Raw genomic sequence first — 27,446 nt, forward strand, 5'->3', positions numbered from 1 at the left:
GCGGGCTGGATGGAGAAGATGGAGGTGTGCGCTGGGGGGGCTTTTACCCTGACCCCCCCCAGCGCTGGGCAGCCCTAGCTTGCTGCTGGGGGGGCTCAGCCCGTGTACTGACGGCTGCTCCGTCTCCTTCTCCCTGCGCCAGGCGACCTGTTGGGAAAAGCGGGGGGCTTGGACTTCTCCCAGGGGACAGCCCGGCGGCTCGGGGGGGGCACGGGGACAGAGGGTCGTGCTCTGAGCCAGCCCCGGGGGGCCCAGGCTGTCCCTGTCCCTGGGCTGGAGGTGTCAGGGCTGGGGTTGCTGCTGGGTGTCACCCAGCTGGTGGGGCTGGGGTGGAGGGTGACACAGGTGGGGACAGTGGGGTGGGTGGGGTGGGGTGGGCAGGGGTCACTGGGACGTGTGACAAGTGTGGGGGGGGGCAGGTGATGGCAAGGGGCACCAGTGAGCGGTACTGGAGCAGCTGGGTGACACCGGGGGTGGCAGGCGGGTGGCACTGGTGGCACGCATGTGCCACCGGGGGGGGGTGGGGGGGGTGGGGCGGCGGCAGGTAAGTGGCACCTGAGGGGGGCCCTGCTGTGCGGGTGGGGGACACTGGGGCAGTGATCCGGGGGACAGGGGCACCGCTTTGTCCCCTTGTCTCCCAGCCCCGCGGCATCCCCGTGCTGAGCCGTGCTGAGCCGAGCCGTGCCGTGAGGAGTCGCGCCTTGCCGAGCCGAGCGGAGCCGAGCCGTGCCGTGCCGTGCCGTGCCGGCCTGGCCGTGCCGAGCCGAGCCGAGCCGAGCCGAGCCGAGCCGAGCCGTGCCGTGCCGGCCGAGCCGAGCCGTGCCGAGCCGAGCCGAGCCGAGCCGAGCCGAGCCGTGCCGTGCCGTGCCGAGCCGAGCCGTGCCGTGCCGAGCCGTGCCGAGCCGAGCCGTGCCGAGCCGAGCCGTGCCGTGCCGAGCCGTGCCGAGCCGTGCCGTGCCGTGCCGTGCCGAGCCGTGCCGAGCCGAGCCGTGCCGTGCCGAGCCGTGCCGTGCCGAGCCGAGCCGAGCCGTGCCGAGCCGAGCCGTGCCGTGCCGTGCCGAGCCGAGCCGTGCCGTGCCGAGCCGTGCCGAGCCGTGCCGTGCCGAGCCGTGCCGAGCCGTGCCGAGCCGTGCCGTGCCGAGCCGTGCCGTGCCGTGCCGAGCCGAGCCGTGCCGTGCCGTGCCGAGCCGTGCCGAGCCGTGCCGAGCCGAGCCGTGCCGTGCCGTGCCGAGCCGTGCCGTGCCGTGCCGAGCCGAGCCGTGCCGTGCCGTGCCGTGCCGTGCCGGCCTGGCCGAGCCGAGCCGAGCCGAGCCGAGCCGAGCCGTGCCGGCCTTGCCGAGCCGAGCCGAGCCGAGCCGAGCCGCGGCAGGGCGGGACGGGGCGGGGCGGGGCGGGGCGGGGGAGGCCCGGCCCGGCCCCGCATTGGCGCAGCCCCGGCGCTAGCGCGGAGGCGGTGCCGGGCGCGGCGCAGAGCGGAGGATGCTGCGGGCGGGGGCCGCCGCCGTCAGCCCCGGTGCCGGTGCCGGTCCCGGGCGGGAGGGCACCCCGCCGCATCCCGCCCGCTGAGCCCCGGCCCGGCCATGGGGGCTCTGACCAGCCGGCAAAACGCGGGGGTGGAGGAAGTGGATATCCCCGCTAATTCCGTCTACAGATACCCCCCGAAATCCGGTGAGCCCCCGGGGGTTCCCGCGTCCCGGTGCCCGCGCGGGGTGTGGGGGGGAGCGAGCGAGCAGGGCGGAGACCGGGCACGACCTTGCTCCGGTCGGGGATGCCCCTGCGCCCCCCGAAGCAAACCCTGACCGCACACAGCGGGGCGGGGGGGGGGCACCCTGAAAAATAGAGCTCTGGTGCCGGGCACCCCGGCTCCGTGCGGTGCGGCAGGGATGGGGTCACCCCTGGGTCTGCCTGCAGGCTCCCCCCTCTCCGGCTGCCCCTGTGCCAGCCAAACCTGGCTCCCAAACTTGGCTGAGTTGATGCGACTTTAATGATATTATCATCATTATTATTATTATTGTTATTATTATTATTACCCACGGTCTGTGGCGCCAGGCAGGGAAGGCTGGAGCTCTTTTTATAGCCTGTCGCTCTGGTGCTGGCTGCTCTGGAAAAGCCTGGGTTTAAATTCCCGGGAGGATGAGGGAGGCTGGGGTGGGAGGGATTGGAGGGGATCCCTCCTTCCCAGGGCCCTGCCCCAGAGCAGCACCCCAGCTTCTGCCATGGGGAGACTTCTCCTTCCCTGGCTCTTCTCCCTGCCTCGAGGTTCGGCAGTGATGTCTCTCCCGCTCCCGAATCCGGCCCTGTCTCAAACCTTGTGCATGACCTTGGAAAATCCGTCCCTCCCATCCGTGCCTCGGTTTTCCTTGCAAAGGGCCAGGCTGAGGGGGTGTCTGGGGGGACAATGCGGGGGTCATGGTGGGGAGAGGCAGTGGAGTTCAGTCCTTGGGTGGGTAGTGCTTCAGAGCCGCAAAAATACCGGTATCAGCTGATGATGCCCAGGAGCACCGTGTGCGTGTGGGGATTGCCACAGGATCCTTGCGGCACTGAATATTATTAATAGGTAACTATTTTGGTAGTTAATAGGATAAGGTAAACACTTGGATCGTTAGCGCTGTGACAAATTACTTGTTAATTACAAATAAAGACCTCCTTAGGAAGAATTACAGCCAACACAAACCATACTCGTATCCTGAAAAGCTGTGCATGGCTTTTTTTTTATTATTATTAAATTTTAATCTAAAATCAGTTGCATGGCTGGCATATCTGGGGGGGGGGGTTAACCAGGGCGCTGCGGGGTGGAGATGGCCAATCCTCGGCAGCCCGTCCTCCTGCAGGGCTCCCCCAGCTCCCCCTTTTCCGCAGTTTCAAGGCCTTTGTCACCTTGATGCCAGCTACACCCCATCCGTGGGTTTGCTCTCTGGAGGGGCCGCGGTGCCGTGCATTAGGGGGTTTTGTCTGGGGATTGCTTCTTATTTAGGGGCTCTTGAAATATCTGGGCGCGAGGGGGTGAAGGGTGCTCTGGGGGCATCAGTGCACCCAGCTGAGCCCTTCCAAACTCATCTCAGCTGGCAGGGGACACCAGGGGACACCAGGTTGATGCTTAACTCCGGCTTTCAGGGAGAACTCGGGGCTTTCAGGTGCGCTCAGCTGGGCTGGTCCCACCGATGGGGCCTGGGCAGGGTTGGGGGACGGTCCCGATGCTGCCTGGGGTCTTCGGGGAGAGGGGCAGGAGGTGCCTGGGTGACATGGCCATCTGCACTGGGATGAGTGCAGGCTGGTGACCGTGGGAGATTATGGCTGGTTTGCTTTTAATCCGAGAGGGGATTTGCCTTCAGCGCTGTCGGCAGCCGAGAGGGAGGCAGAGGAGGACGTGCCAGGCAGCGGAGCCGATTCCTCCGCAGTGGCAGCACTTTTCCCGCCCGTAAACCGCCACCGGCTTTGGAAACACGGCCCTGGGAGAGGTCTCACAGGACCCCAGGCATTTCCCTCTCTCTGCAGACGTGGTTTTGGCTGTTTGGCTGCAGGCTCACTCAGGATGGCCGGTGCAGCCCGTGGGAATAAGGCAGCTGCGTCTTGTCCCGACCAAGCATCTCCCCTTCCTGTCCTGGGGGTCCCATCCCCGCCAGGCAGGGTAGAAATGGGATTAGTTGAGCCAATATTTTGAAGTACAGGCTGGGATTTATTTCAGTGGCTCTAATCTCGTGCTGGCAAAGGCGTGGGGAGGGAGAGCAAGCGGGGGCTGTTTACGGAGCCCGCTGCCTGGCTAGTGGGATGGCTGTTGGGGCAAGTCCCCGGCTTTCAGCCCCTGTCCCTGCCCTGAGCTGCCCAAGGCACGTGGGAGGGGGAAACGTGAGCGGGGCCCTGGCTGGGAACAGGAGCGAAGGGGTTAACCAGGCAGTGACACCCCCAGTCCCGGGGGCACAACCCCACGGTGCCGGCACTGCCATGGCACAGGGAGCAGCTCGGGGGGGCTCCCGGGGCTGTGGCCGGCGAGGGCTGATGCAGCAGTAGCGCTGTGTCCTGGTTTTGGCTTCTCCTCCGGCTGCCGCTGGCTCTGGCTGCCAGCTTTAGAGCGCTGAATTAAATAAGCCACAGCGTGCCAGCTCACCGAGCGGCGATGGGACGCCCCAGGACAGAAGCACCCAAAGGCTTTTAACCAGCTGGGAGTTTGCCCGTTGCAGCACCCCATGCTGGCACCCACTGTCACCGGGTGTCCTTGCACCCTGTGCCAGCACCGTGCCACGGCCACCAGGATGACCGCAGGCTGTGCAAAACCTGGTGCTTCCCTCCCCAGGAGCATGCGACTGGGCTGAAAAGGAGCTTTTCTATTTTAGTCGCTTTGGAGAGCCAGGCTGTGACCCTGCTGAAACATCCAGGCTCTGACGTTCCAGAGCCAGAGGTTGTGTTACCAGAGCTGAGCCAGACCCCGGCAGGGCAGTGATGGTTTGGGGGATGATGCAGGATGTGTGCCACCATGAGCCAGAGCCATGGGCACGGCCACAGCACACTCCAGGGTCTGCGCCCACGGGGTCCTCGCCCGTCTAGGGGCATCTGGGCAAGGTGGCATCTCTGGCGCTCGTGGGGAGAAGGGGCTGACAGCATCATCGGCACCGGCCGGTGCCAGGTAGGTCCCACGTGCTGGTGCTGGTGGGCATGCAGGACACGCTTTGTGTGCCAGGAACATCAGGCAATTTTGGTTTATTCCTCCTTTCCAGCAGCCGCTCGGTTCAGCCCTTCCCGCACGCTCGCCAGGCGTCTGAAGTTCAAGATCTCATTAGAGCCTGGCTTTCCCTCGGCTATGTGACTGTCCTTCACGGGCTTTCCTTCCCCGGAGGCAGGCATTGGTTAAGGATTTATAATTAGCTGATAATAAGGTGGCTGTGGCTGGAAAGATGCCTCTCTCCTTTGCCACCCGGCCGTGCCCGCGGTGTCACCGGCACCCAGGGGGGCTGGCGCGCTCCTGCCGGTGCCTTGGGCTTTCCCGTGCCGCTGCTTCCCTGGCGGAGCCTGGCACGACTCGAGGCTCTTGTTTAACGGAAAGGTTTTTGGAGGACCGTCCCTGAGAGGGAGCGCACGGCCAGTGCAGCCCGCTGCAAAGGGGGAGCTGAAGCCCCTGGGCCATGCACAGGGTGTGCTGGGAGCCTGCAGCACCCAAGGGTGCTCCCAAGCCCCGGCAGAGAGGCTGAGTGATGGCAGTGTGGTCCTCGCCTGCTCTGCCCATCCTATGGGAGCCCCCAGCACCCACCAAACCACAGCTGGGGCCATCGCAGAGAGCTCATGCTCCATTTTCCAGCTTTTCCCCAGTGCTGGGGAAGCTTTTCTGCAGGTTTAAATATAATATTTTTCCATTCCCTGCTTTCACCCCAAGTTGGTGCCAGGCAAAGCTCCAAACGGCCCCATTCTCCCCAGGCCGTGCCACTGCAGGCAGCTCTGAAGACACTTTGCTCTTTCTTTTTTTTTTTTTTTTTTTTTTTCCCCGTGGCTGTGTCCTTCCCCAGGGAGCTGCCTATAAATTATGTACGTGGAAAATGGGACCAGAAAGCAGCAGACATCAATAATTGATGGTTGACGTTTCCTAACGGGCGCGCTGCATCCAGGCATCCCTGTGCCACGGGGCCTTCGGGTGAAGCTGTACGGCCCCGCTCATCCCTCCTGCCCCGGCGTTGGATCCCCTCTCCTCCTCCCCTTGGACTTTGGGCTTGGTTTGGGTTTTTAAATGCAGTATTAAGGCCTGATCCAGCCCCGGGCAGTCACTGCATCTGCTGAAAACCAACTGCAACCTCTGACTTGAGTCCCCAGAAGCAGAGCTACAGCTCAGGCTTGAGCTCCTTTGATCTGTGGAGCCCAAGGGTTTAGTTTTGGGGGGTCCCCAGGGGCTGTGGACGGCTCTGTGCTGTTGGGTTTGGGGTTCTTGCAAGCCAGACCCCATCCTTGTGACCGGCGGGACACAGGATGCTGTGTCCATCCTCTGTCCATTGTCTCTCCTCACTCCTGGTGCTTCTGCTCACCCCTCACCACCCCTGTTTGCCTCCCCCTTTCCCATCTTTTTTCCACTTCTAAAGAAAAGTCCTGACCCTCCTGCCCCGGCCGGATCCTGTGCCACAGCGTGCTTTCCCCAGGCAGCCGCAGCCCAGACCTCACGGACAAGGATAGGATCTACAGCCCGCCCCCCCAGATCCTCCCTCCTGCAAGCGAGCTGTTCCTAGGGAAGGCCACAGGCTGAGAACGGACAGAACTCAGTTCAGTTGTGCTCTGCCCACCTTCCCGGCAGCAGCCGCCGCAAACCCAAGCAGGTGCCTGGCTGCGGACACGCTGCCTTGAACGGCACACGAGGTCTGCAACGCCGGGCTTTGGGCAGGAGGAACCCAGCCCGTTCCGAGGGCTGCGTGTCCGGCCCGTGCTGCCCCTTCCCAGCAGTGTCCATGGCGGGGGTGGGTAGGAGCCAGCCCGGCTCCCCCGGGGCTCCCAGGGCTTTAGGTGCTGTGGCAGGACAGGCCGTGAGCGCTGCCTCTCCTGCCTCCGCGGGAAACGAGCTGGTGTTTATGCAAAGGATTAGCGCTGCTCTGCCGCTCCGGGACCGTCTGCCCTTCCTGCTGTCAGACCAGGATTCGGCTGCCCCTGCCAGCACGGGGATGGTTGAAGGTCAGGGCGACCTTGGGTGGCTCAGGCTGGGCTGGGGCTCGCAGGGATTTTCCCGGGCAGGGACAGGGGTGGCGAGAGGTGGGGGAGCAGGCGCTGTGCTCGGGGAGGGACGCAGCCCAAGCCCTGGGGTGTGAATCTGCTCCCCATAAATCCCACCGGATGGAGCAGACCCCAAGCCGGGTGCTGCCGTGGGGCTGGACCCCTGCGCCGGCCTCTCCCCATCCCGGCTCTCTCTGCCCGGGCTTCGGCCATCGTGGCGGCCGGGCAGGGACAGGATCGCCGGCAGCGGGGGGGTGCAGGCAGGGAGAGAGGAGGGCAAGGCAGGCAGGAGGCAGGCAGGAGCGGTTCTCTGCCAGCTCCCCCTTCGCCTCTGCCTGCTTGGAGGCTGGTAGCGTGCAAGCTCAACCCGAAAGGCTCCCAGCAAGGTGACCTTGGGGACAAAGCCACTTCTGAGCCATCGATTCGGTGGCTTCGTGCTGCTCCGTCGCCTGGTCGAAGCCCCGTCCTTCCCCTCCGCTCAGGCGGTCTCTGTGTTTTCCTTCCAGGGAGCTACTTTGCCAACCACTTCATCATGGGTGGCGAGAAGTTCGACTCCACGCACCCCGAGGGTTACCTCTTCGGCGAGAACAGCGACCTCAACTTCCTGGGGAACCGGCCGGTGGTGGTGGGCACCGGGGGGAGTGGGGCTGGGGGGGCAGCGGGGGGAGTGGGGCTGGGGGGGCACACGAGTGCGCCCCTTCCCAAAATGGCGGTGACTGTGTCTCTCACGGGGGTGCATGGTATGAGGCTGCTGGCTGTCACCCCCCCCGAGGGCAGAGCCAGCCAAACCTGGGGTGGCCTGAGTGGATTCTCTGATGTCTGATATAAGGGTCGGTTACTTGCAGCATCCCGTCCTCCCTCGGGGACTAACCCAGATCTCCTCTCAGCCTGTCTGCCCGCGTCCGCGCGCTCCACGGCAACGTAACGTTCTTGCCGTATCTCTCACCTCGCCGCCAAACTGGAGTTGCGATGGGTGAACGGGTTTGCAAGTGGTTGGGAACAGACCGGGCGATCGTGTGACCTCTGCGTCTGGGTGCCGCTCTCTGCAGTACCCGCGTTGCAGGGCATCGGACCTGAACGTATTTCCTGACCTGCGAGGGCTGCCTGCAGGCACAAACCCTCCAGCTTAAAAACATCAGCTGGTGAAGAAGATTTTGAGGGGCAATGGGCTGATTTAGCCCAACTTCTTTCTCGCTCCCCCTTCCGAGAGCTGTTTTTCCTCTTGCCTTTCCCAACCCAGCCGCGACCCATCTCCCGGTGGCGACGGCACGGGGTGGGAGATACACTGAGAGCAGTGCTGGTGCGGCGCAGAGCAGAGTAGCTTAGACACAGGTAGGCAAAAGTATTCCCCAAGCTCTAGCAAAAAAAGGTGGGGAGAAGGGGGGTGGTGGGGGCTGCGGGCAGCACCCATGGGTGTTGCAGTGCCGGGTGTTGCCGGCTCTGGCTGGTGCTGGGGCATGGGGAAACCCGGCTGCAGGGGAGGTCCCCGGACCCCGCGGTCCCAGAGCTGGTTCTGCTGCTCGCTGCCTTTTGAAAGGGAGGAAATGAGAGCGGGGCCGTCCCCACGGCGGGGTTTCGGCCGTGGGGGTAACATCCCCCGCTCCTCCGGGTGCATCTCAGCGCGAGGGCTCGCCAGCATCAGCTGGAGCAGCACAGGGTCAAGTATTGAAAAAAAAATTCAAGGTGAGGAATTAAAAGGCACCAAAGCTTTTCTACTGAGTGGAGAGAAATTTGCCTGGTGCTAACGGCCCAGCTCAGAGCTGCCTGCTCTGTGTCGGGCTGGCAAGGCTGCTGCCATCCCGGTTTGCGTTTTCTCCTTGAAATCGGCTCCGGCAGCATTTTGGCAGCATCATACGATCCTTCAGCAGGGAAGCGCCCGGCCCTGCGGCTGTGCCAGAGTGGGGATCCTGGTAGAGCCAAGGGCAGGAGCACCCCCCAAAACCTGGGAGCATTGGGTGGGGCAAAGCCAGCGCCTTTCTCTCCTTCCTCTGCGCTTCCCCAGAAAATGAAAAGTCAGCATTCGGGCTTGCTCTCCAGCGGCGAGTGCTGAGAAATCCTCTTGATTACCATAACAGCCTCTAAACTGCCCAGCGAGCAGTTCCCGTGTCAGACATCCCAACGGCAGAAGCAGCAGGGAAGGTGAAGTAACAGCTTGGAAACAGCAGAAAGAATTAATATAGCATTGCAAACTAAATTGCATAGCTCCGGCTTAATTACCGACGGCCCTGGGCTGCAGAGCTGTGACCGAGGTCCCGTCTCCCCGGAGAGCGGGGTGTGTTTTGGGGCTGAGCCTTTGGGTCAAGCCAGTTTGGGGGGCTCGGGGGGGGGGGGGGTGGGGGGTGTCGGGGAGGACCGCTGGTGTTTCTGGCCCAAGCCTGTGTCCAGGTAGCACGTGGGCGTTTCTGATGCCGCCTCTGAGACCTGTCCCAATGCTTCTTGACTGCGACGCTTTCGCGTTCTGGCCTGCTGTGACATCCCTGGCTGGGCTGGAAACGTGGGAGGTGGCCAGTGCTTTTTGGTGGGGGATTTATTTTGGGTTCCTCGGGTGGCGAGGGCCAGGAGGTCTTGGAAAAATTGTGTCCCAAGTCCTCTCTGAACGTGCAGAGCACCCAGAGGCTGTGCAGACTCTCCCCTCCACAGATACGTGATAATCTGGATTTTCCAGCTCAGGACGGGTGGCTGGGAAGGGCGTTGCGGGTTTAAGTAGCTGCCACCCTGCTGGGACACCTCTGCATGGCTGAGGAGCTGTTTGTGGCACCTGGAGAGCAAGGGGCGTTCGGGGAAGCCGGGGACTGTCAAAATGTGCCGCTGGGTTTCTCTGCCCACGCAAACCTGCCTGGGTCTCCTTGTAGAAAAACCCAAAGAAAGATTATTGAGGGTTGTTTGGGGTTTTTTTTTCCCCTACTGTAACAGAAACCGGTCTGGACGAAATGTCACTCTAGATGCATGGATGGTGTTTTTAAATGGGTAACAGTTGTAGTGAGTTTTTTTTTTCTGTTGTTTTCAGCTTAATTTAAATTGAGGAGACGTAAAAAGTCCTTTAAACAGCCCCTTTCTGAAGTGCAAATCTGGCTTGCAAAATTTCATTTAAAAAAAACCCCCCACCCCCCCCAAAAATACCAGAGCCCACATGTGGGTGGGAAAGAACCCAACGGCAACAGCGAAGTGCTTTCTGCAGCAAGAAATTTGCCTGTGACGCTTCCCCATCCTGCCCAGCCCAACGGCCCCCGCGGGGCTGCACCCCGGGACCCGGCTGCCCCCTTCCTCCTCCGTCGCCCACCCCTGGGTGCTGCGGCGGGAGGGGGTTTGCACCCATGGGTGCTCTCCCTGCTGAGGTGAGCTCTGCTGCTTACCACAGGCTGGTTTGGGTATGGCTCGGCTGGGCAAGGTGCAAATGAGCAAGATTGGATTGCTTCATTAATTTGAATAACAGAAGAGGTATCGCGACATGGCATGGCATGTCGCGACATGGCATGGCATGTCGCGACATGGCCCAGCTCCAGCCCGGAGGCCTTTTCTCACTTGCTCCCTTCCAGCTGCACCAGACAATTCTGCAGGTGCCCGGTTAGCGCTGGTGACTCGTTAAAAAGCTCATTACCAGCAGATTAATGACTCAGCCGCCCTTTTCCCCTCCCGGAGGGGAGGGAGGGGGTGACAGTTCCAAGGTGCTGTGCATCCATCTTCAAAGCGCCCGATGCCATCGGCCGTACGGGGTCGGGGTCGGGCCCAGGCTTTAACCTGCCTTTGGGTGCCACCGGTGGGACAGGAGTGGTGGGGTGGTAGGACACAGGAGGTGATGCCCAGGTGGTGGAGGAGGGATGAGGCAGGCCTCTGCCTGTGCTGCCTGCTCCTGCCTGCTGCCTGTCCCATCCCATCCCATGCCTCTGAGCCCAGCACGGGTCCCTCAGCCCCATCCATCCTGCTCTGCAGGGCTCTGGGGACGGGGAAGGTGGTGATGGCTCTGGGGACAGGGAAGGTGAGGATGGCTTTGGGGACGGGGAAGGTGAGGATGGCTCTGGGGACGGGGAAGGTGAGGATGGCTTTGGGGACGGGGAAGGTGAGGATGGCTCTGGGGACGGGGAAGGTGAGGATGGCTTTGGGGATGGGGAAGGTGGCAATGGCTCTGGGGACGGGGAAGGTGAGGATGGCTTTGGGGACGGGGAAGGTGAGGATGGCTTTCCCACGCGAGGGCGCCAGGGACATGGGAAATGGGCAGCTGGCTCCCCGTGGGGCATCCCCAAGTGCCATCGGTCTTGTCCCTTCAGTATCGGGGGTGCAGCAGGCCCCTCGCTGTCCCAGAGCCCCCCGTCTGGGGTGGGGGGGGCAGGGAGGGAGCTCCAGCCTCTCCCAGCAGCTCTGTGCTGCATCAGCAGCCTAAAAATACATCAGAGCCACCCGCCTGCCCTGTGGCCCATGTCCCCCGTGTCCCCCCCACCTTCTGGCCAACAGGAGAAGGACCAGCCCCTCTCTGCATGTCCCCCCCCAGTGAAACTGTCCCCTGCAAGGGCTTTCAGGCTTGCTCTTTGTGGAGGATGTCCCCATCATCACGCTGCCTGGTACCCTGTGGTGGGTTGAGCCTGGCTGAAGGCCAGGTGCCCACCAGAGCCGCTCTCTCACTCCCCTCATTCACCAAACAGGGGAGAAAAGGCATAACGAAATGCTTGCAGGTCGAGATAAGGGCAGGGAGAGATCACTCACTAATTATCGTCATGAGCAAAACAGACCGAACTTAGAGAGGGAATTCATCTAATTTATTACTAGGCAAAACAGAGTAGAGGAATGAGAAAATAAAATCAACTCTTAAAACACTTCCCCCCACCCCTCCCATCTTCCCGGGCTCAACTTCACTCCCGGCTTCAACCTTCCCCCCCTCAGCGGCACAGGGGGACGGGGAATGGGGGTTACGGTCAGTTCATCTCACAGTGTTTCTGCCGCTTCTTCATCCTCAGGGGGAGGACTCCTCTCATCGTTCCCCTGCTCCAGCATGGAGTCCCTCTCACGGGGTGCAGACCTTCAGGAGCAAACTGCTCCAGCGTGGGGTCCCCCACGGGGTCACAAGTCCTGCCAGCAAACCTGCCCTGGTGTGGGCTCCCCTCTCCACGGGTCCACCGGTCCGGCCTGGAACTTGCTCCAGCGTGGGCTTCCCACGGGCCGCAGCCTCCTTCAGGTGCCTCCACCTGCTCCGGCGTGGGGTCCTCCACGGGCTGCAGGTGGAATCTCTACACCCCCTCATCCTTCCTCCACGGGCTGCAGGTGGAATCTCTACACCCCCTCATCCTTCCTCCATGGGCTGCAGGGGGACAGCCTGCTTCACCATGGCCTTCACCACGGGCTGCAGGGGGATCTCTGCTCCGGCGCCTGGAGCTCCTCCTCCCCCTCCATCTGCACTGACCTTGGTGTCTGCAGAGTTTCTTACATCTTCTCACTCCTCTCTCCGGCTGCAAAAGCTCTCTCTCTCTAAGTGTTTTTCTACTTCTTAAATATGTTATCACAGAGGCGCTGATTGGCTTGGCCTTGGCCAGCGGCGGGCCTGTCTTAGAGCCGGCTGGCATTGGCTCTATCAGACACAGGGGGAGCTTCTAGCAGCTTCTCACAGAAGCCACCCCTGTAGCCCCCCCGCCACCAAAACCCTGCCACGCAAACCCAACACATACCCCAGTACCGGTGTGAGCTCCGGGTGCTCAGCACCCATCTGGACGCACAGCCCACCCCAGGTCCCTGCGTTGTATGGAGTGTTGGGTTGGGGGAGGTCGCTGGGGGGTCCGGGGGACAAGGCCCACGGCCGCTGTCAGCCCCCCACATGCGTCTGCCTTCACTGGTGTCTCTCTCATCCTAGTTCCCTTACGCTGCTCCACCTCCTCAGGAACCCGTGAAGACCCTCAGGAGCTTAATCAACATCCGCAAGGACACCCTGCGCCTGGTCAAGTGAGTCCCGCGGGGGGGGACGATGGGGCCGGGTCCCCCACGACCGTGAGCCACGGGGAGGGAAGGGTCCGGCTGGATGCTCCCAGGGGATGCTGAGCACGGGGATGCTCTCATCTGGGCACAGCTGGATGGAGGGGGACCAGCCACCGCTGGCTGAATGTGCCCCTTCCCCTCCCGCACGGGTGAGCTCCCCGCCTGCGGGCACCGGCTGCGCCATGGGATTAAAGGAGCTTAGTGCTGCCTTTGAAGTGCTTTGCTTTTTCTTCCTCCCCCACCTTCCAAAGGCTTTGGTGGAAGGAGGCCGGGGATTGCAGCCGGGCCGGGAGGTTCGGGATTAGGGCTGAAATCTGCCCGTGGTGCTTCTCAGGCCGCAGGCGTGACCTTGGGCATGCCGGGCCCTCCTGGCGTGCCTCAGTTTTCCCTGATGGAGGGGAGCAGCCCCTTTTGGGGCCATCGGTGCTGAGGGCAGCCTCGCGCAAGGGGATCGGTCCCAGGGCACCCCGAGCCATCCCCGAGGGGTGCCCATCTCCCAGACACTCTGTGCTTCCCAGGTGCTCGGAGGAGGTGAAGACCCCGGGGGAAGAAGTCAGCAAAGCCAAGGTGCACTACAACGTGGAGTTCACCTTCGACACGGACGCCCGGGTGGCCATAACCATCTACTACCAGGCGAGCGAGGAGTTTCACAACGGGGTGGCAAGGTGAGGAGCCCCAGCTCGGCGTGTGTGCCCCCCCGTGGCTGTGTCCCTCTGGCCGGGGTGTGGGGTTCTGCCGATGGACACGGAGCCTCTCCTCCCTGGAGAATCTCCCCTCCTCGGGGCATGAGGCAGCTGCCGGTGGTGGCGAGGCTGGAGGGGGTTTTCTCGCCTCCCCTGGGTGCCACTGCCAGGTCCCTGCCAGCCCCCGCCACCTCCTTCCCTGTCCCATCCTGCTCCCTGTCAAAGCTGAGACCAGGAGAAATCATTGTCCCTCCCGGCCCCCCGCCAGGCTGGCTGCGGAGTCATCCCTGTCCCCTCCTGTCCCATGTTGGCTGCCCGGGGGTTATTTTATCCCGTGGGTTATTTTAGACCTTTTTAGGACTTCTTACCTCAGCCCCACGAAGCATCCAGGAGGGGAGGGGAGGTGAGGAGTGACCCCCTCTCTCCATCTTCCCGGCATCCCCGTGAGCGGGGGGGATGAGGGGGAGCGTGGGGACACCCGTGGTGCCGCTGACTCTGTTCTCTCCTCGTGGCGCAGCTACATCCCCAGGGACAACAGCCTGCAGTCGGAGACCGTGCACTACAAGCGCGGGGTGTGCCAGCAGTTCTGCGTGCCCTCCCACACCGTCGACCCCTCTGAGTGGAGCGAGGAAGAGGTGGGTCCCACCGGCCCGTGGCATCAACCGCGGGGTCAGGTACGGTTGTGGATGTGTGATGAAGCCTCCATTGCTGCTCCATCTCACCAAGCTTCTCCTCCTGTCTCTCTCCAGCTGGGCTTCGACCTGGACCGGGAGGTGTACCCCATGGTGGTGCACGCGGTGGTGGATGAAGGAGAGGGTGAGGAGGGGGTTCCTTCCTGGGTTGGGCTTGCCCAGTTGCTGGCATTGTAATGCCAACCCTTGCACCAACCGGGCAGAGCCTCCTGCTTTGCCTCGCGGCCACCGTGGCTCTGCCCGTCCCCTGAGCCCTGCCCGTCCCTTTGTGTCTTGCAGAGCACACTGGGCACTGCCACGTGCTGCTGGCCACCTTTGAGAAGGTAAGTGCCAAGCTGGGGGCTTCCTCCCCCTCCTACCCCCTCGCCCACTGGGTGCGAGAGCCTGGAGAAACCCCACGGGGCTCGGGACGGTGCTGCTGGGCTGGTTTGGGGCTGCTCCTGAAATTCTGGGACTATCCTCTAATTTTAAGCACCCATTTTTGAGGCATTTGGTCTCAACTCCATCTTCCTCGCTCCAACAAGTCTCCAGCCTTGCAATGCGTGTGACATCCCACACCTGCCTGGTACCAGGGCGTCAGGGGAAAAAAAGCAGAATTGCTGCAAAATGGGCCGGTTGGGAGTGACGACAGCTGTGGGGCGGGAGGGTGCTCGAGCACGGCTGTCCCTGGGGTCTCAGCACTGGTGCCCACCCGTCTGCTCTCCTCCCTCCAGCACAGCGACGGCACCTTCTGCGTGAAGCCCCTCAAGCAGAAGCAAGTGGTGAGTGTCTGGGTGTCCCCACTACCGCCCTGCACACCCCTGGGGAGGAAGGTGGTGAGGGGCTTTCGGGGAGCAGCGAAGCCCTGTGTGGGCAGCAGCCTGCCCCTGCCTTGCTCCTGCCTCCCGGGGAGCTTGGGGACCACCGGCAATTTCAAGGGCATCCATGCAAAGAGAAGCCGCAGATGTTGGGGCCGGGAGAGCTGGCCCAAGGAGGGGGACAGGAGCTGTGGCGGCTTGCGGAGGGGCTGTCTCTGCTCCTTACCCCTTCCCCCCGGTGGGGTTGCAGGTGGATGGTGTGAGCTACCTCCTGCAGGAGATCTACGGCATCGAGAACAAGTACAACACGCAGGACTCCAAGGTACGCGACTCCATCCCACAGCCTCCCCCCCAGCCTGCATCCCGTGGGTCTTCCCTTGTCTCCCCTCCCCTTCCCGTAGCAGAGGTCCAGCAGCTAAAACACACACACGGAGCAAGAGTTTGCAGCACAACATGGAGCTGCCTGGGGGGGTAGAGGTGTTTTGTGGTGGCATCGAAGCTGCCGGAGGCAGAAAGCTGAGGGATTGAGCCTTTTCCTTCCATCCTTTGTGGTCCCGTGGGAGCCTGGTGGCTGGGTCTTGCTGCCTTGGGAGGGCACCGTGGGGCTTGAAGCGTGGGACATGCCTCCCCCTCTGCTATATACAGATATATATGTGTGTGCGTGTGTGTGTAGAAGTTGGGGTGTGGGATGCATCCTTCTGTGGGGTGCCTGATGCTCCAGCCCCATCTCCCAGCCTCCAGGAGGGGAGGGATGAGGTCCCAGGGTTGCGTTTCAAGAGCAGGCAGCCCGGGGACACAGGCAGGACCCTGCAGCAAGCTCTTGGGGCACCCAGCCAGTATTTTGGGGCACCCACCTTCGTGCCGCATGGGCCGGGGACCCCGAGGCCGAGCGGTTCCCATCTCTCCCGTTGGGGCAGGTGGCTGAGGACGAGGTGAGCGATAACAGCGCCGAGTGCGTCGTCTGCCTCTCGGACGTCCGTGACACCCTCATCCTGCCCTGCCGACACCTCTGCCTCTGCAACACCTGCGCCGACACCCTGCGCTACCAGGCCAACAACTGCCCCATCTGCAGGCTGCGTAAGGGCCGGGGGGGCTGGTGTCTCTGGGGGGGTGGTTGGCATCTCGGGGGGGATGACTGGAATCTCCCATCCTCAGGTTTTGGGGTCCCTCCAGCCCCGCGTGCAGTGATGCTGTGCGTGGATGCCCCTCCTGGGAAACCAGGTGGTGTTTTTTGGGGGGGGTGACTCCTTTCAGCACCCAGGTTTCACCCCACTCTCTGTCCTCGCTGCCGCAGCTTTCCGAGCCTTGCTGCAAATCCGAGCAATGAGGAAAAAGCTGGGTCCCCTCTCGCCCACCAGCTTCAACCCCATCATCGCCTCGCAGACCTCCGACTCCGAGGAGCACTCGGTCAGTGCCCGGCCGAGCCCAGCCCACCCGGGGGGCTGCGGGACCCTGACCCTCTCCACCCTGCTGGGGCCGGGCTGGGGAGGTTCGGGGACGCACGTGGTTCCTGGGGCCAGGATCTTGCAAAAAAAAGGGCTTTCAGTTGGGTGGAAAGACCGCAGATTTGGGGCTTTCATTTGTGCAGGGAGTTTGTCCGTTCTCTGGGTTTTGGCTTCTCCCCGGGGTGTCCTGATCCTGCTGGAGGCAAGGGTGGGCGAGGGCAGTGAAATAGCCCGGGGGGGACCCTCACCCCGTCTCCCCCCTTCTCCCCAGTCCTCGGAGAACATCCCCCCGGGCTACGAGGTGGTGTCGCTGCTGGAGGCCCTCAACGGGCCGCTGACGCCCTCACCGGCCGCCCGGCCGCTGCGTGCGCTGGGGGACCCCCCGGGCACGGGGACCCTGCCCTCCTATGGCAGCGACGGACCCCTGCCCCCCCTGCGGGCCCTCTCGCCCCTCGAGCGCCTCCCCGACTGCGGCCCCCCGGGGCTGAAGCTGAAGAAGAGCCTCTCCAAGTGAGTACCGGGGTGGGCACGGAGGTCCGGGGGGGCTGAGGGGGGCTGGGGGCCGTGGGCAGGGGTGAAGCTCTCTGTCCCCTCTGGGCAGGTCCGTCTCGCAGAACTCCTCCATCCTGCCCGAAGAGGAGGATGAGAAGTCGTGCACCGAGTCGGAGCTGAGGGTCCCCAGGAGGAGATCCCCTGCCCGGCGTGAGGAGGTGAGCACCCTCCAAAATGTGCTGGGGAGGAGCTGAGGCACTGGGGGGGGCGGCAGGTTTGGGGAAGGCTTGGGACCAGAGGGTCTGGCTGGGGTTTGCCCCTCCTGGCTCTTCTTCCATCCATAAGGATGTCTGGGGGAGATGAATCCGTCCCTGCCGAATATTCCCCATCATGTCCTCTCCACGGGCTCTCCTTTCCAGGAATGTGGCGCGACGCCGGAGAGCGAAAACCTCACCCTGTCATCGTCGGGAGCAATCGACCAGTCCTCGTGCACTGGGACCCCCCTCTCCTCCACCATCTCTTCCCCAGAAGGTACAGCACGACAGGGCTCGCAGGTGTTGGCAAGGCAGGAGAGCGGCAGCGCAGTTCCGGGTCCATCCTGCTGTGGGGGGATGCGGAGTGGGTCTGCGTGGCCCCTTCCTACTTATCCATGGACATTGCACGAAGCCCCAGGGTATCACCTCTGCTTCGTCACCCATAGACCTGAAGATGGGGGGCGTGGGGGTACCAATTGCCCCTGCTTCATCACCCCGTAGACCCAGAGATGGGGGGCTGCCAGCCCTGGGGGGACCCGCTGTTGGCAGCTTTCCACCCATCACGCCTCCGTGGCATGCAGCGGGTCCTTGCTCCGCGCCCCACTCTTCCTTCTGACCCCCTTTTTCAATTAGCTGGTCCTGTGCCGTGACTCGCACCGGTGGGCTGGGGGGGGTCCAGCGGCCCCGCTCAGCCCCTTCTCTCCCCCAGAGCCCGTCAGCAGCAGCCTGGCTCAGTCCGTCATGTCCATGGCCTCCTCCCAGAGCCAGCACTCCCAGCTCAGCACCGACACCGTGTCCTCCATGTCTGGCTCCTATGTCGCTCCTGGCACGGAGGAGGAGGAGGGGGACATGCTCCCCTCACCCGCAGCCGCCAGCGCCACAGCCTCCGATGGAGAGGTAGGGGCTGGGGGGTTGTTGATGGCACCCATCACCCCCAGGTTCAGGAGCTTCCCCGTAGGATGTAACATCTCCTCCAAAACTACTGGCACCAGACTTTTTTTTTTTTTTTCTTTTTTTTCCTTCCATCTTTCCCACCTTCTTCCCGCAGTCAACACCTGTGGAGTCCCCGGATATAAACTTTGTCAGCATCTCGGCTGAGGAGCGCGATGCCGAGGTAACCGTAACCGCCCCGCGCGGGGCTGGGAGCCGTGGTGCCGCCCGGCAAGGCTTGAGGGGGGGGGCGACCTCGGTGGTGCCTGGCTCCAGGTGCCTGCGGAGGGGCTGGGATGGGGAAGGGGCTGTCCTGGGGATGGGTGGGGTGGTGGGGCTGTCTCCCATCCCGGCTCATATTCCTGGTCCACGGACACCCCCCGGGGCCAGGGATGTTCCCCCGAAGGGACCCAGGGACAACCCCCAGCACGGTGCTGGACGCCGTGGGGCTGCTCACACTCACTGCCTCTCGCCTGTGCCGCAGGGCAACGACGTGCTGGAGGACGAGGACGCCTCTCCCACGCAGGAAGACGGTAAAAGGCCCCGGGTCGTTGTTGTCCCCCTGCTTTTGGTTCGGTGTCACCGGCGGGCAGCGGAGCGAGTGGCAGACGCTGTGCCGCCTCCAGCTCCCCTGCCTGCTGGCTGCCGTCGGGAGAAGCCCCGCGTGCCCCCGTGGGCACCAGGGCTGGGAAAGCATACGTCACAGCGGGGCCACCCACGGGTGGGTTGAACACCAGTGGGTTTGGGGAAACCAGCTGGCCACGGGGACCCCAGCGAGCGCAGTGCGGGGCACAGAGCGGGCGACGGCTGGCGCGCAGGATCCGATGGCGTTTCCAATGGGCCACGTGGGAAAGAGGTTTCTCCGTGTCTTTCCCCTCGCCAAGGTCTTTCCTCACACCTCTGCCAGTCCCCCCCTTAGGGACCCCTGTCCGGGTCGGTTCCCATAGGAAGGGGCTGCAAAGCTGTTCCCTTTGGAATGCTTCCCTCATTTTTTGGGGCCTGTCCTCATTGTGCTTTCGCAAGCCAACACACGTGCATTGAGGGCTCCTCTCGTCTCCTCTCACGCACTCAAATAGCCAAGGAAAGACGTGGTCACCCCCGTGCCATTGGCCACCAGCCGCCTTGGGTTTCTTTTGGGCGATAGGGAGGCCCCCGGTGTGCCCCCTCCCATGTTTGCATGTCTCTGGTTAGTGAAAATATACCAAAACTGTTCCCCCATCCGACCTGGACGCTCAGCTGAGCTGGAAAGCAGGAACACCCATCCCTGGAAACTGGTCTCTGCCCTGCGGGGAGGCTCTTGCTGATGGGGAGACTCAAGTGTGACAACTGGGGAGCAACCAGGGGCTGTGGTGGACATCCACGGGCATCCCACCAACTCCAGGAGCAGGATGGCCTTTCTCCTTAGGACACGGTCCTGCGCCCGTTCTCAGCGGGGCTACTGGCTTATCTGGGAACATCCCTCCTGAGGTTTAGTCGCCTGCATCTGATGGATGCAGGTAACAACCTGGGGGCCGATCTCTCGTACAGGTGATGCTGAGAAGCAGAGTTACCTCCCTCAGCCCCGAAAGCCTCCATCCCCCCCGCAAAGCTTGGCTACGGCTTCTTTTGCCTCACGCATCCGGTTGCTGGCCTCTTCCCGGCATCCCCGCGGTTCTCGCGCACGCGCTGATGGTGCCGGAGAGGCTCTGGCGGGAGGTAACGGCTGCTGCCGTGGCCCGGCTCTACTGACCGGGGGCTGCTCGGCTGTGCCGGGGGGAAGGTTGGGTTGAACCCCGGGCAGGCAGTGGGGGGAGCAGGTCGCGGTTCATGCGTGCCAGTGCCCATCGCCGCTGTTTCGCTGCCCTCCGACGCGGCCGATGCAAGGAAAGGAGCAGCTCGGACCATGCCCATGTGCGTTATTGTCCGCTCTTCACCCGCTCCTAGCTAGATGCATAATTTTTTATCTAATTTTTTTTTTTTTTTTTTTTTGGAAAGAGGGTGGGGAGGGGAGAGGAAAAGACCCAGAAACCCCGCATCCCTCCTCTATCAAGGCAGCGGCAAGCCCCAGCGCCGAGCCGCGGCGTTAACTGCCTTAACTCCCTTCCAGGCCCGAGGACAGGCGCTTTCCTCGGTCTGAGGTGTGACAATAACAATGACTTGGGCATCGCACACGTGAAAGCGCTGGACAATAAACTGTGCTCTGAGGCCTGCTTACCTGGTGAGTGGCCGTCTGCTGAACATGAACTTGGTGGGGGGGGGACGCACGACGGTTCCACTCTTCCCTGCATCACCCTTTGCATCCATCCCTCCTCTCCCACCACCACCATCCCCACCAGGTTGTCCTCGCTGCACCCCACCGCCCGTCCCGAGCACCAGGCACGTCAGCACCCAGCAGCCATAGGTCGGGGTGACCTGTCCCCACCGGGACGTCCCCGGGGGGCTGCAGACTTGCTTTGCTGGAATGCTTTGTCCCTTGGCCAGGGGGCTGCTGGCACCCCCGGGGGCACCAGTGGAGGCAGGCGTGTGGCACGACTGTAGCCTGGTCCTGGTGCGCACAGCAGTATTTTGGGTTGGGATGTGAATCCCAGCCAGTCCAGCCTTACCGCTGCCTGCCTCCCCCTCCTCTTTCTCCAAGGCTGGGGAGATGGGGCATTTCAGGTCAGGTTGTCCTTCTGCAGAGCCCCAACATTCATCCCTCTTTCCCATTTCTTCACGCTTTCCTTCCTTCCTTCCTTCCTTCCTTCCTTCCTTCCTTCCTTCCTTCCTTCCTTCCTTCCTTCCACTTCTGTTTCCTCCCGCCCTCTCTCCATCCCTTTTTTTCCTCTTCTTCCTCCCTCCCAGGCCTCTCTGTCCACGTGAAAGTTCATGTTCGCTCTGTGCCAACACGGTTTTCTCAACCCACGCTTGTGTCCCGTCCCTGCCCAGAGTTGCCGGAAGGTGACAAATGTATTGGTGACCCCCCCGGTCCATGTGCGGGCCAAGGCGGCAGTGGGCTGAGGACCCTGCCCAGCACTGCAGGCTCCTCTTCGTCAGCCTGTGTTGGGGGAGAAACGGGGCAAAAAGCCAAGATGAAGCCCTCTGAGGGTCTGAGTCTCCATCAATACATTTGTGGACAAGCTAAAAGCAACTCTGCCCCTGCCTTGCCCCTTCGGTGAAATTTGTGGCAGGTCCCAGACCTGCAGTGGGTGCTGGAGAGCCAAGAGGGTGGGTGAAACCCACCCCAGGGAGGGGAAATCCTTTCCTTCCCCCCGCTTCTCCTCTGGGAAAGCTTCCTCTCCCGCTGCCTCGCCTGTTCCTGGTGGTTTCTGTGCTGGAGAAACATGGCTGAGGCTCTTGGGGAGGAACAGGCGCCTGCCACAAATGCCCCGTGTCCCCTCCAGCACCCTCGGGCAGCAGCTGGCTGAGCCCCGCCGGCCCGAGGGGACTGGTGTGTGGGGGTGTCCCAGGAGCGCCCCTGCCTTTACTGGGGGTCCCGGCAAAGCATTCCCCAGCCGTGGCACCAGCCAAAGCCATCCCTGATCGCGTCCCCCTTGGTTGTGCCAGGGGAGGATGAGGAAGGGGGAGCTTTGCAGCCCAGACGGCCCCGGCACAGGGTCAAATTCTTGCTCTGCTGCGAGGGCTGCGATGGCCTCGTTCCCCGCCTGGGCTGGGGTGCAGAATCTGGCCCCTGGGCCGAGCCCGGCCAAGGATGCGCTCTCCATCCTTTGGCCACCACGTCTGTCCGTGCGTCCGGCGGCTGCGCTGCTTGGAGCCCTCGGCAGGGAGCCACGCTACCACCTGCATGAGAAGGGCGATCCGGCCTCGGCGTTTGCTGGGAAAACCGGGGCGGGGGGGCTGCCGCTCGCACCGGGGGTGGGTGCAGAGGAGGTGCGGGGTGGGGGCTTCGGGGCTGCCCGTGGTCCCCTGGGGATGGCAGAGGGGCTGGAGGGAATAACTCCAGGGGTGCAGAGCTCTGCCCTAAGGGGTTGGAAGAGGATTGCTCTGGGGTGTCCCGTCGTGCTGGGAAGAGCTCGGGGGGCCGGGGCGGGGAAGGGGAGCAGCTGCCGCGGGGCTGTAACGGCCGGTTGGTCATTTCCTGGTTGCAGTCGGTGTTTTGCAATATTGGTTTTGTTCGCTAGACTCAGGGCAGCTCCTTCCTTCCCCAGCCCCGTCTACTCCCCGTCAGCAGCCACCCGCTACTGGGACTCAGCCAGTTTGCGACAGAGATGATTTGAGGGACGATTTAATGCTGGTGGTGCTGGATTGCAATCGCAGGGCTGGTTTGCATGCACTAAAAAAGTCCTTTTTGGCAGAGGTTTCTTGCAGGTTTGGATGTAACTGCATCCATGGGGCTCGCAAGAACAGGGTGGACTTTTACTTTGGGGACAGGTGCTGTTTTCTTGAAAGAAAATCACCTTGACTGGAGATTATGATGATGCTTATTATTAATTCTTCCTCCCCCACTTTCTCTCGTGGGGAGGTTTTGCCGTGATCAGACCGATGGGTTGGGTTTTGCCCTCTCTGTAATGGATGAAGGCGTGGGATGTGGCTCCTCAAAGCAGAAAGGTTTGTTCATCCCCAGCACTGTTGTGAAATCTCTGCAGATTTCAATCTGGTGGGAAAGGGCTTTGGGAGGAGTCGAAAGGCCACATCCCGGGGATTTTAGGACACAAGGCTTAAATAAAACCCACAAATCGGTGTCCTCGAGTGGATCCCGCAGAGCCCCGGGGTGTGCAGTGGGTTGCGGGGCTGTCCCCAGGGCTCAGAGCATCCTCTGGCTGCGGCCACAGGCTCTGCCAGGGACAGGGTGGTGTTGGAAAGAGAAACTGGGGGACGGCGCCTGCCGAAAAGGCTGGCAGCAAGGTAGGGAGGGTTGGGGAGCTGCTGCGTCGGAGGCGGCAGAAGACCTGAAATCCCCTGAGGGCTTTTGCTGGTTTAAACCCATGGATGATCCGAGCCATAAGCGATATCGCAGCGGGCCAGGCGAGCCGGTTGGGTTTCGCTGGGATGCTCTTTGGGAGCCGGTCTGCGCGGTGCAGGGCTGGCAGCTGCTAATGGCGGGCGGGGGGCTCCCTCTGGCAGCCCAAGGGGAGAAGGGGCGGGTGGGCACGGGGCCGGGTCCCCACTGCGGGGCCAGACCACGTCCTGCTGCCCCCAGCCCCACTCCTCGGCAAGGGTGCACTGAGCTGAGCTGGGTCTCTGCACCCTGCAGTGACTTCTGCAATATCAAGCTCTTAATGGGATTTCGGGGTGCGCGCGTACAGGTGTGTGCGTATGTCCGGTCCTGTTTAATTCTCCATTCCCTCCGGGATCCGCAGACTTAACGTGCCTCGCTCTCCAGCCTGAGCTCGCCATGAAAAGCCAGTCGAAAGGGCAGCTGCCACCTCTCATAAATCGGCAGGCAGCGGGATTTTGTTGCTCCCCCTCTGAGGAAGCCTCGGCGCTTGCCCTTGGCCTTGGGGTGCCCTTGCATGGCCCCCCCGGCCTCAGAGCTGTCCCCACACCTGGGCACGGGGCTTAACCTCGCTGGTGGGAGCAGCCACCCTGCTTTAGGGGTGCATCCCCTTCCTAAGGGCACCACGTAGCCTCTGATCGTTTGGGTGGTGGGACGCAAGCCGTGGGCAGGCAGGTCCCAAGCTCTGCCCCAGCTGGAGGGTGCTGCCTGAACCCAGAGCCTGCAGCTGGAGAGGAGAGGTGCAGGGACCTGGCTCCCCCCGAACCCCACCACAAGCATGCCCACCCCTCGGTTCTCCTCGGCACGAAACCCTGGGGGGGGGCACTGCGCATGACAGCCCCCTCACACCGTGCCCGGCAGCGGCTCCCAGTCCTTGTCCCAGACCGGTTCGCAGGCGGCGAGCCCCCCGGCCCCCCGTGGTCACCTCATTTGCTCGCTCGTGTGCATGCCCCCGTGCCACCTCTGCTCCCGCCTTCACCATGTGCCTTCTGGTCTCTCCTGCCACGCAGCTGCCGTGCCGGACTCCTGCCCCATTAACATTGAGGAATAGGTATGAGACCCCCAGAGCCTGCGCCTGCCTCGCGCCCCGTCACCCGGGGGGGTGGCGCTGGGTTCACGCCCCTCGCCCCGCCATTGCTGGCGGTCCCCTCGCTGTCCCGGCCAGGGTGACATCCCTTAGTGCCTAACCTGCAGCCCCTCCAGGGCATCCGCATGTGTCCTCTCGTCGGGCATGGGGGGGGCAGAGGCAGCCCCCTTCCATTTGGGTTATTAGAACCTGGCCACGGTGCGCAGTGCTTCCCATTTGCCCCTCAGCATTCCCGAGAAATTGGGGGTTTAAGGGGCTCCCCCAGCCTGGAGAGGTAAGTGCAGGCGCTCGCCAGCCCTTGCTGCAGCCAAAACCCGAAGGGGAGCTGGGGCGGTGGGTGTTATTTGGGGAGACTGAATCGCATCCCCCCTGGAAAGGTGAGCTGACCGTGCCAGCGGGCTTTGGTAGCCCCTAACTCCCCCGTTTTCTCCCCCCAGGCCCGGAGGCAGCCAACAACAACGTGCGGCTCCCGCGGCAGGCACCCTGGCCCCGCCGCCCCCCCGGCACCCGAGACCTGGAGCAGGCAGCGGCTGCCCTGCCCGTGTGAGGGCTCAGCCTCAGCGGGGGCACGTGCCCCCCGGCCCACCCGGAGGGACCCTGGCGTCTGGGCACCGCGGGCATCGCCACCTCCATCCCTCGGCTGTAGCGGGACCGATTTTTGAAAGAAAAGACGGTAACCTCGACTTGTCCTCCCCGGCCCCCCTGTGCAGAGGGGGGTCAAGAGCCACATCACCTTGCAGCCCCCATCAGCACCTTCCCGTCCTCTGGCCCTGATGGGGACAGGCTGGGGTCCCCTCCTGCCCCCGATCATCTCACACGCCCCAGGCTCCTCTCCTCCAGCGTGCAGAGCAGTGCCCAGGGGGATGGGACGGGGTCACCCCACAAAGGGGGTCCTGGGATGGGGCCAGAGGGGGACAATGGGATGAGGGTGCCCAGGGATGGGGGTTAAGGATGAGTGTTGGCATTGGCATCCTCAGTGCATGAGCCAGTGACCTTCATGGGGGGCTGGCCCCCCCCCAAGTTTGCTGGCCCGTGCCCCTGCTGTGCCGTGGGATGTCCCCATTAATGCACTGGCGGTGATGGTGACCCCCCAGCTCCCCCCCACTCCGCTCTCCTCCTGGGCAGCGCAGGGGCTCTTGGGCCGGGCCCGCGAGGTTGCTTTTCCCCAGGGGATGGAGCGGGGTGGCAGGGGTGGGCAGGGGACCTGGTCCCCCCCCAGTCACCCGCCCCCGGGGCATCGCTAATTTAACCTCACTGTCTTCCACCCCGCTGTGAGCTCGGGGCTCGGGGCTGTGCCCTCTCTCTGGAACAAGTGCCAAAAGCGTCACCCCCCGTCCCACCCGTCCTGCCCTGTCCATCGCACTTTGTAGCAGGGGTGGATGAGGGTGCGGGGGCTGCCCCCCACCCCTCCATCCCCACTCCTCTGTCCCCATCCCTCTGGCCAGCGCTGGGCTGACAGCATAAGTGGGTTTTGCTCCAGGGGACAGGCACACAGGGACACTGATGGGGTAGGGATGCAGCCACGCACCTTGGGGACCCGATGGGGCCATTGGCAGAGGCCAGACTCCACCCCTGAGAGCATCAGGGACAGTCAGAAGCCTCTCTGAGGAGCATCAGACCCAGCAACTGGATCTAGCGAGCTCTGGAGCTGTTTGGGCCAGCTGGGGAGGGGGAAGGCTGAGCCCCCCTTTGCCCTACCTGGTTTTGTCACGCCGATGTGATAGCAAAGGCCGCCTCCTCCTCGCAGGAGGAAACTGCGTTTCAGAGCTGTGTTAGGACAGAGATGTTCATGCAGTGAAAGCAATGTCCCGCAGCAGCTGCGGGGTGCATGCAGGGAGCAGGTCCCCACCGCCCGTCCCTGTGGCTGGCACCCTGCGGTATATCCCGTAGGCTCAAGAGTTCCCAAATTTCTCCCTGGGAACCTGGGGCTGGGTGTTTGATGGTAGGTGACATCTCCAAACTGCCATCCCATGGGATGGGAGCTGCTAACAGCAGGGAAGGCTGGAGGGGCTGGGGCTGCCTTGCACCCCGTCTAGGAACGTGCTGCATCCCCCCGTGGGGACGTGCTGCCCAGTGCCATGGTGGGGCAACCCGCGGGCTTGAATGTCCCGGCCCTGAGGAGCCAGCAGCACCGTGCCGGGCACAGGGAGAGCTTTGGGGGTTCACAGTCACGCTGAGCTGAGAAAAGCAGGGGGGCTGCGGGAGGCCGGCTGTTCCCTAACCCTCCAGCATGGGCAGGGGAGGGAAAAGCAGGCTGATGCTCCAGGGGTGGCTCATCTACCAAAGCCCAACCTTCCTCCCGGTTTCAAAGTGAACAACGAGAGCTTTCCAGGTCTGGCCAGGCACCACAGCATGGGGCTGCGACGGTGCTTGTGGCAGAACAGGCAGGTCCTTGCTCAGGAGGGTCCTGGGAGGTGACCAGGAGGGTTTTCTGGCTGCTCTGAGCTGTGTGTCCTCAAGGCCAGGTGACCCCACGGGGTGGCTGCAGACCGGGGTGGCTGCATGCAGGCGCCTGCCACTCGCTCGGAGGGGCTGCGGCTGCCGGCAAGCACGAGGCAATAGAGAGGAGCCGGGAAGAACTGCGGCTGAGCAGCATGCTGCTGCCATGGTGCGAGCAAAGAAATGAGCATCCTCTGCCATGGCACAGGACAGACAGGATTTTGGCGTGGGTGACACCAGCGCCATCCTCGGCCACCCAGAAGGGACGAGGGGCGGGCAGGAGCCTCCGGTGCCAGCAGCGTGGGGTGAAAGGCAACAGCCCCTTGTCTCACGGGGCAGCCCCTTGTTCCAGCGATCCACCCATCAGGGAGTTAAGGAAGGAAACCAGATTGCTGCTTACGACTTTGCTTTGAGCATGTTTTGGATTTTAAGAGTATGTTTAATAAAGGGTATCTTATGTCAACAAAGCGTCCAGAGTCGTTTCGTGGTTACAAGGCGTGGGGAGATGGGGGCTTGGGGGACTCGGTAGGTAGAAACCCTTTTTGGCTGGGAGCATCCACTCACCCATCACCCAGGCACCTCCCCAAAACCAGCCCAGCTGTTTCAAATCCCCTAAAACACTACCCAGCCATCCTGAATCCTGCCTCCTCTGAGCCCTGCTGGGATGGAGAAGGTGTAAGTGCAAACAAAAGCTCTGCAGGAAGAGCCTGGCCTGGGGTAGTGGCATCTCCCTGGTATGGCCAGGCAGATGGCAGAGGCTTAGCGGCCCCTGGCACTGCTGGGATGTGTGAGGACACCCTGAGGGGACCTTTCATGGAGGGGAAGGGGGAGAAGAGGAGTGCTGAGGAGCTGGGGCCTTGGGCAGGAGAAATCCCTCCAGGGCTGGGGAAGAAAACTTGCGCTGGGAGCTGATGCCTTGAAGGTGAGGAGGGCTGCAAGGGGGTCTTGTAATTTGATTTTAATGGAGGGGGCTGATGTGTGGTGGGGAACAGCACCTTGCAACTGTGGATGGCCAGATCCTGCAAAGGGGGACGATGGGGATGGGAGAATTGAGACCTGAAGTGCTTTGCCCCAGGCTG

General features: G+C 62.9%; 1 protein-coding gene across 10 annotated transcripts; it reads left to right on the plus strand.

Moving 5' to 3' along the window:
* The first annotated feature begins 1,439 nt into the window (after positions 1-1,439).
* On the plus strand, positions 1,440-26,809 carry RNF157 (ring finger protein 157). Of its 10 annotated transcripts, none has more exons than XM_054846811.1 (20): positions 1,441-1,668; positions 7,185-7,303; positions 12,515-12,603; positions 13,155-13,301; positions 13,837-13,954; positions 14,069-14,135; positions 14,291-14,334; positions 14,725-14,772; positions 15,059-15,130; positions 15,726-15,885; positions 16,103-16,215; positions 16,525-16,763; positions 16,855-16,963; positions 17,165-17,276; positions 17,709-17,896; positions 18,048-18,113; positions 18,414-18,462; positions 20,016-20,126; positions 23,852-23,892; positions 24,366-26,809. In XM_054846811.1, the coding sequence occupies exons 1-19, from the start codon at positions 1,581-1,583 to the stop codon at positions 23,890-23,892; spliced, it is 1,980 nt and encodes a 659-aa protein (XP_054702786.1). In that variant the 5' UTR covers positions 1,441-1,580; the 3' UTR covers positions 24,366-26,809. The 10 variants fall into 10 exon arrangements, with proteins under 10 accessions (XP_054702785.1, XP_054702786.1, XP_054702782.1 ...); XM_054846807.1 differs by having other exon boundaries at positions 1,462-1,668; positions 17,679-17,896; XM_054846801.1 differs by lacking the exon at positions 23,852-23,892 and having other exon boundaries at positions 1,462-1,668; positions 17,679-17,896.
* Positions 26,810-27,446: the final 637 nt, after the last annotated feature.

Source organism: Grus americana, chromosome 18 (genome assembly GCF_028858705.1).
Source record: "Grus americana isolate bGruAme1 chromosome 18, bGruAme1.mat, whole genome shotgun sequence".
NCBI classification, from domain to species: Eukaryota; Metazoa; Chordata; class Aves; order Gruiformes; family Gruidae; genus Grus; species Grus americana.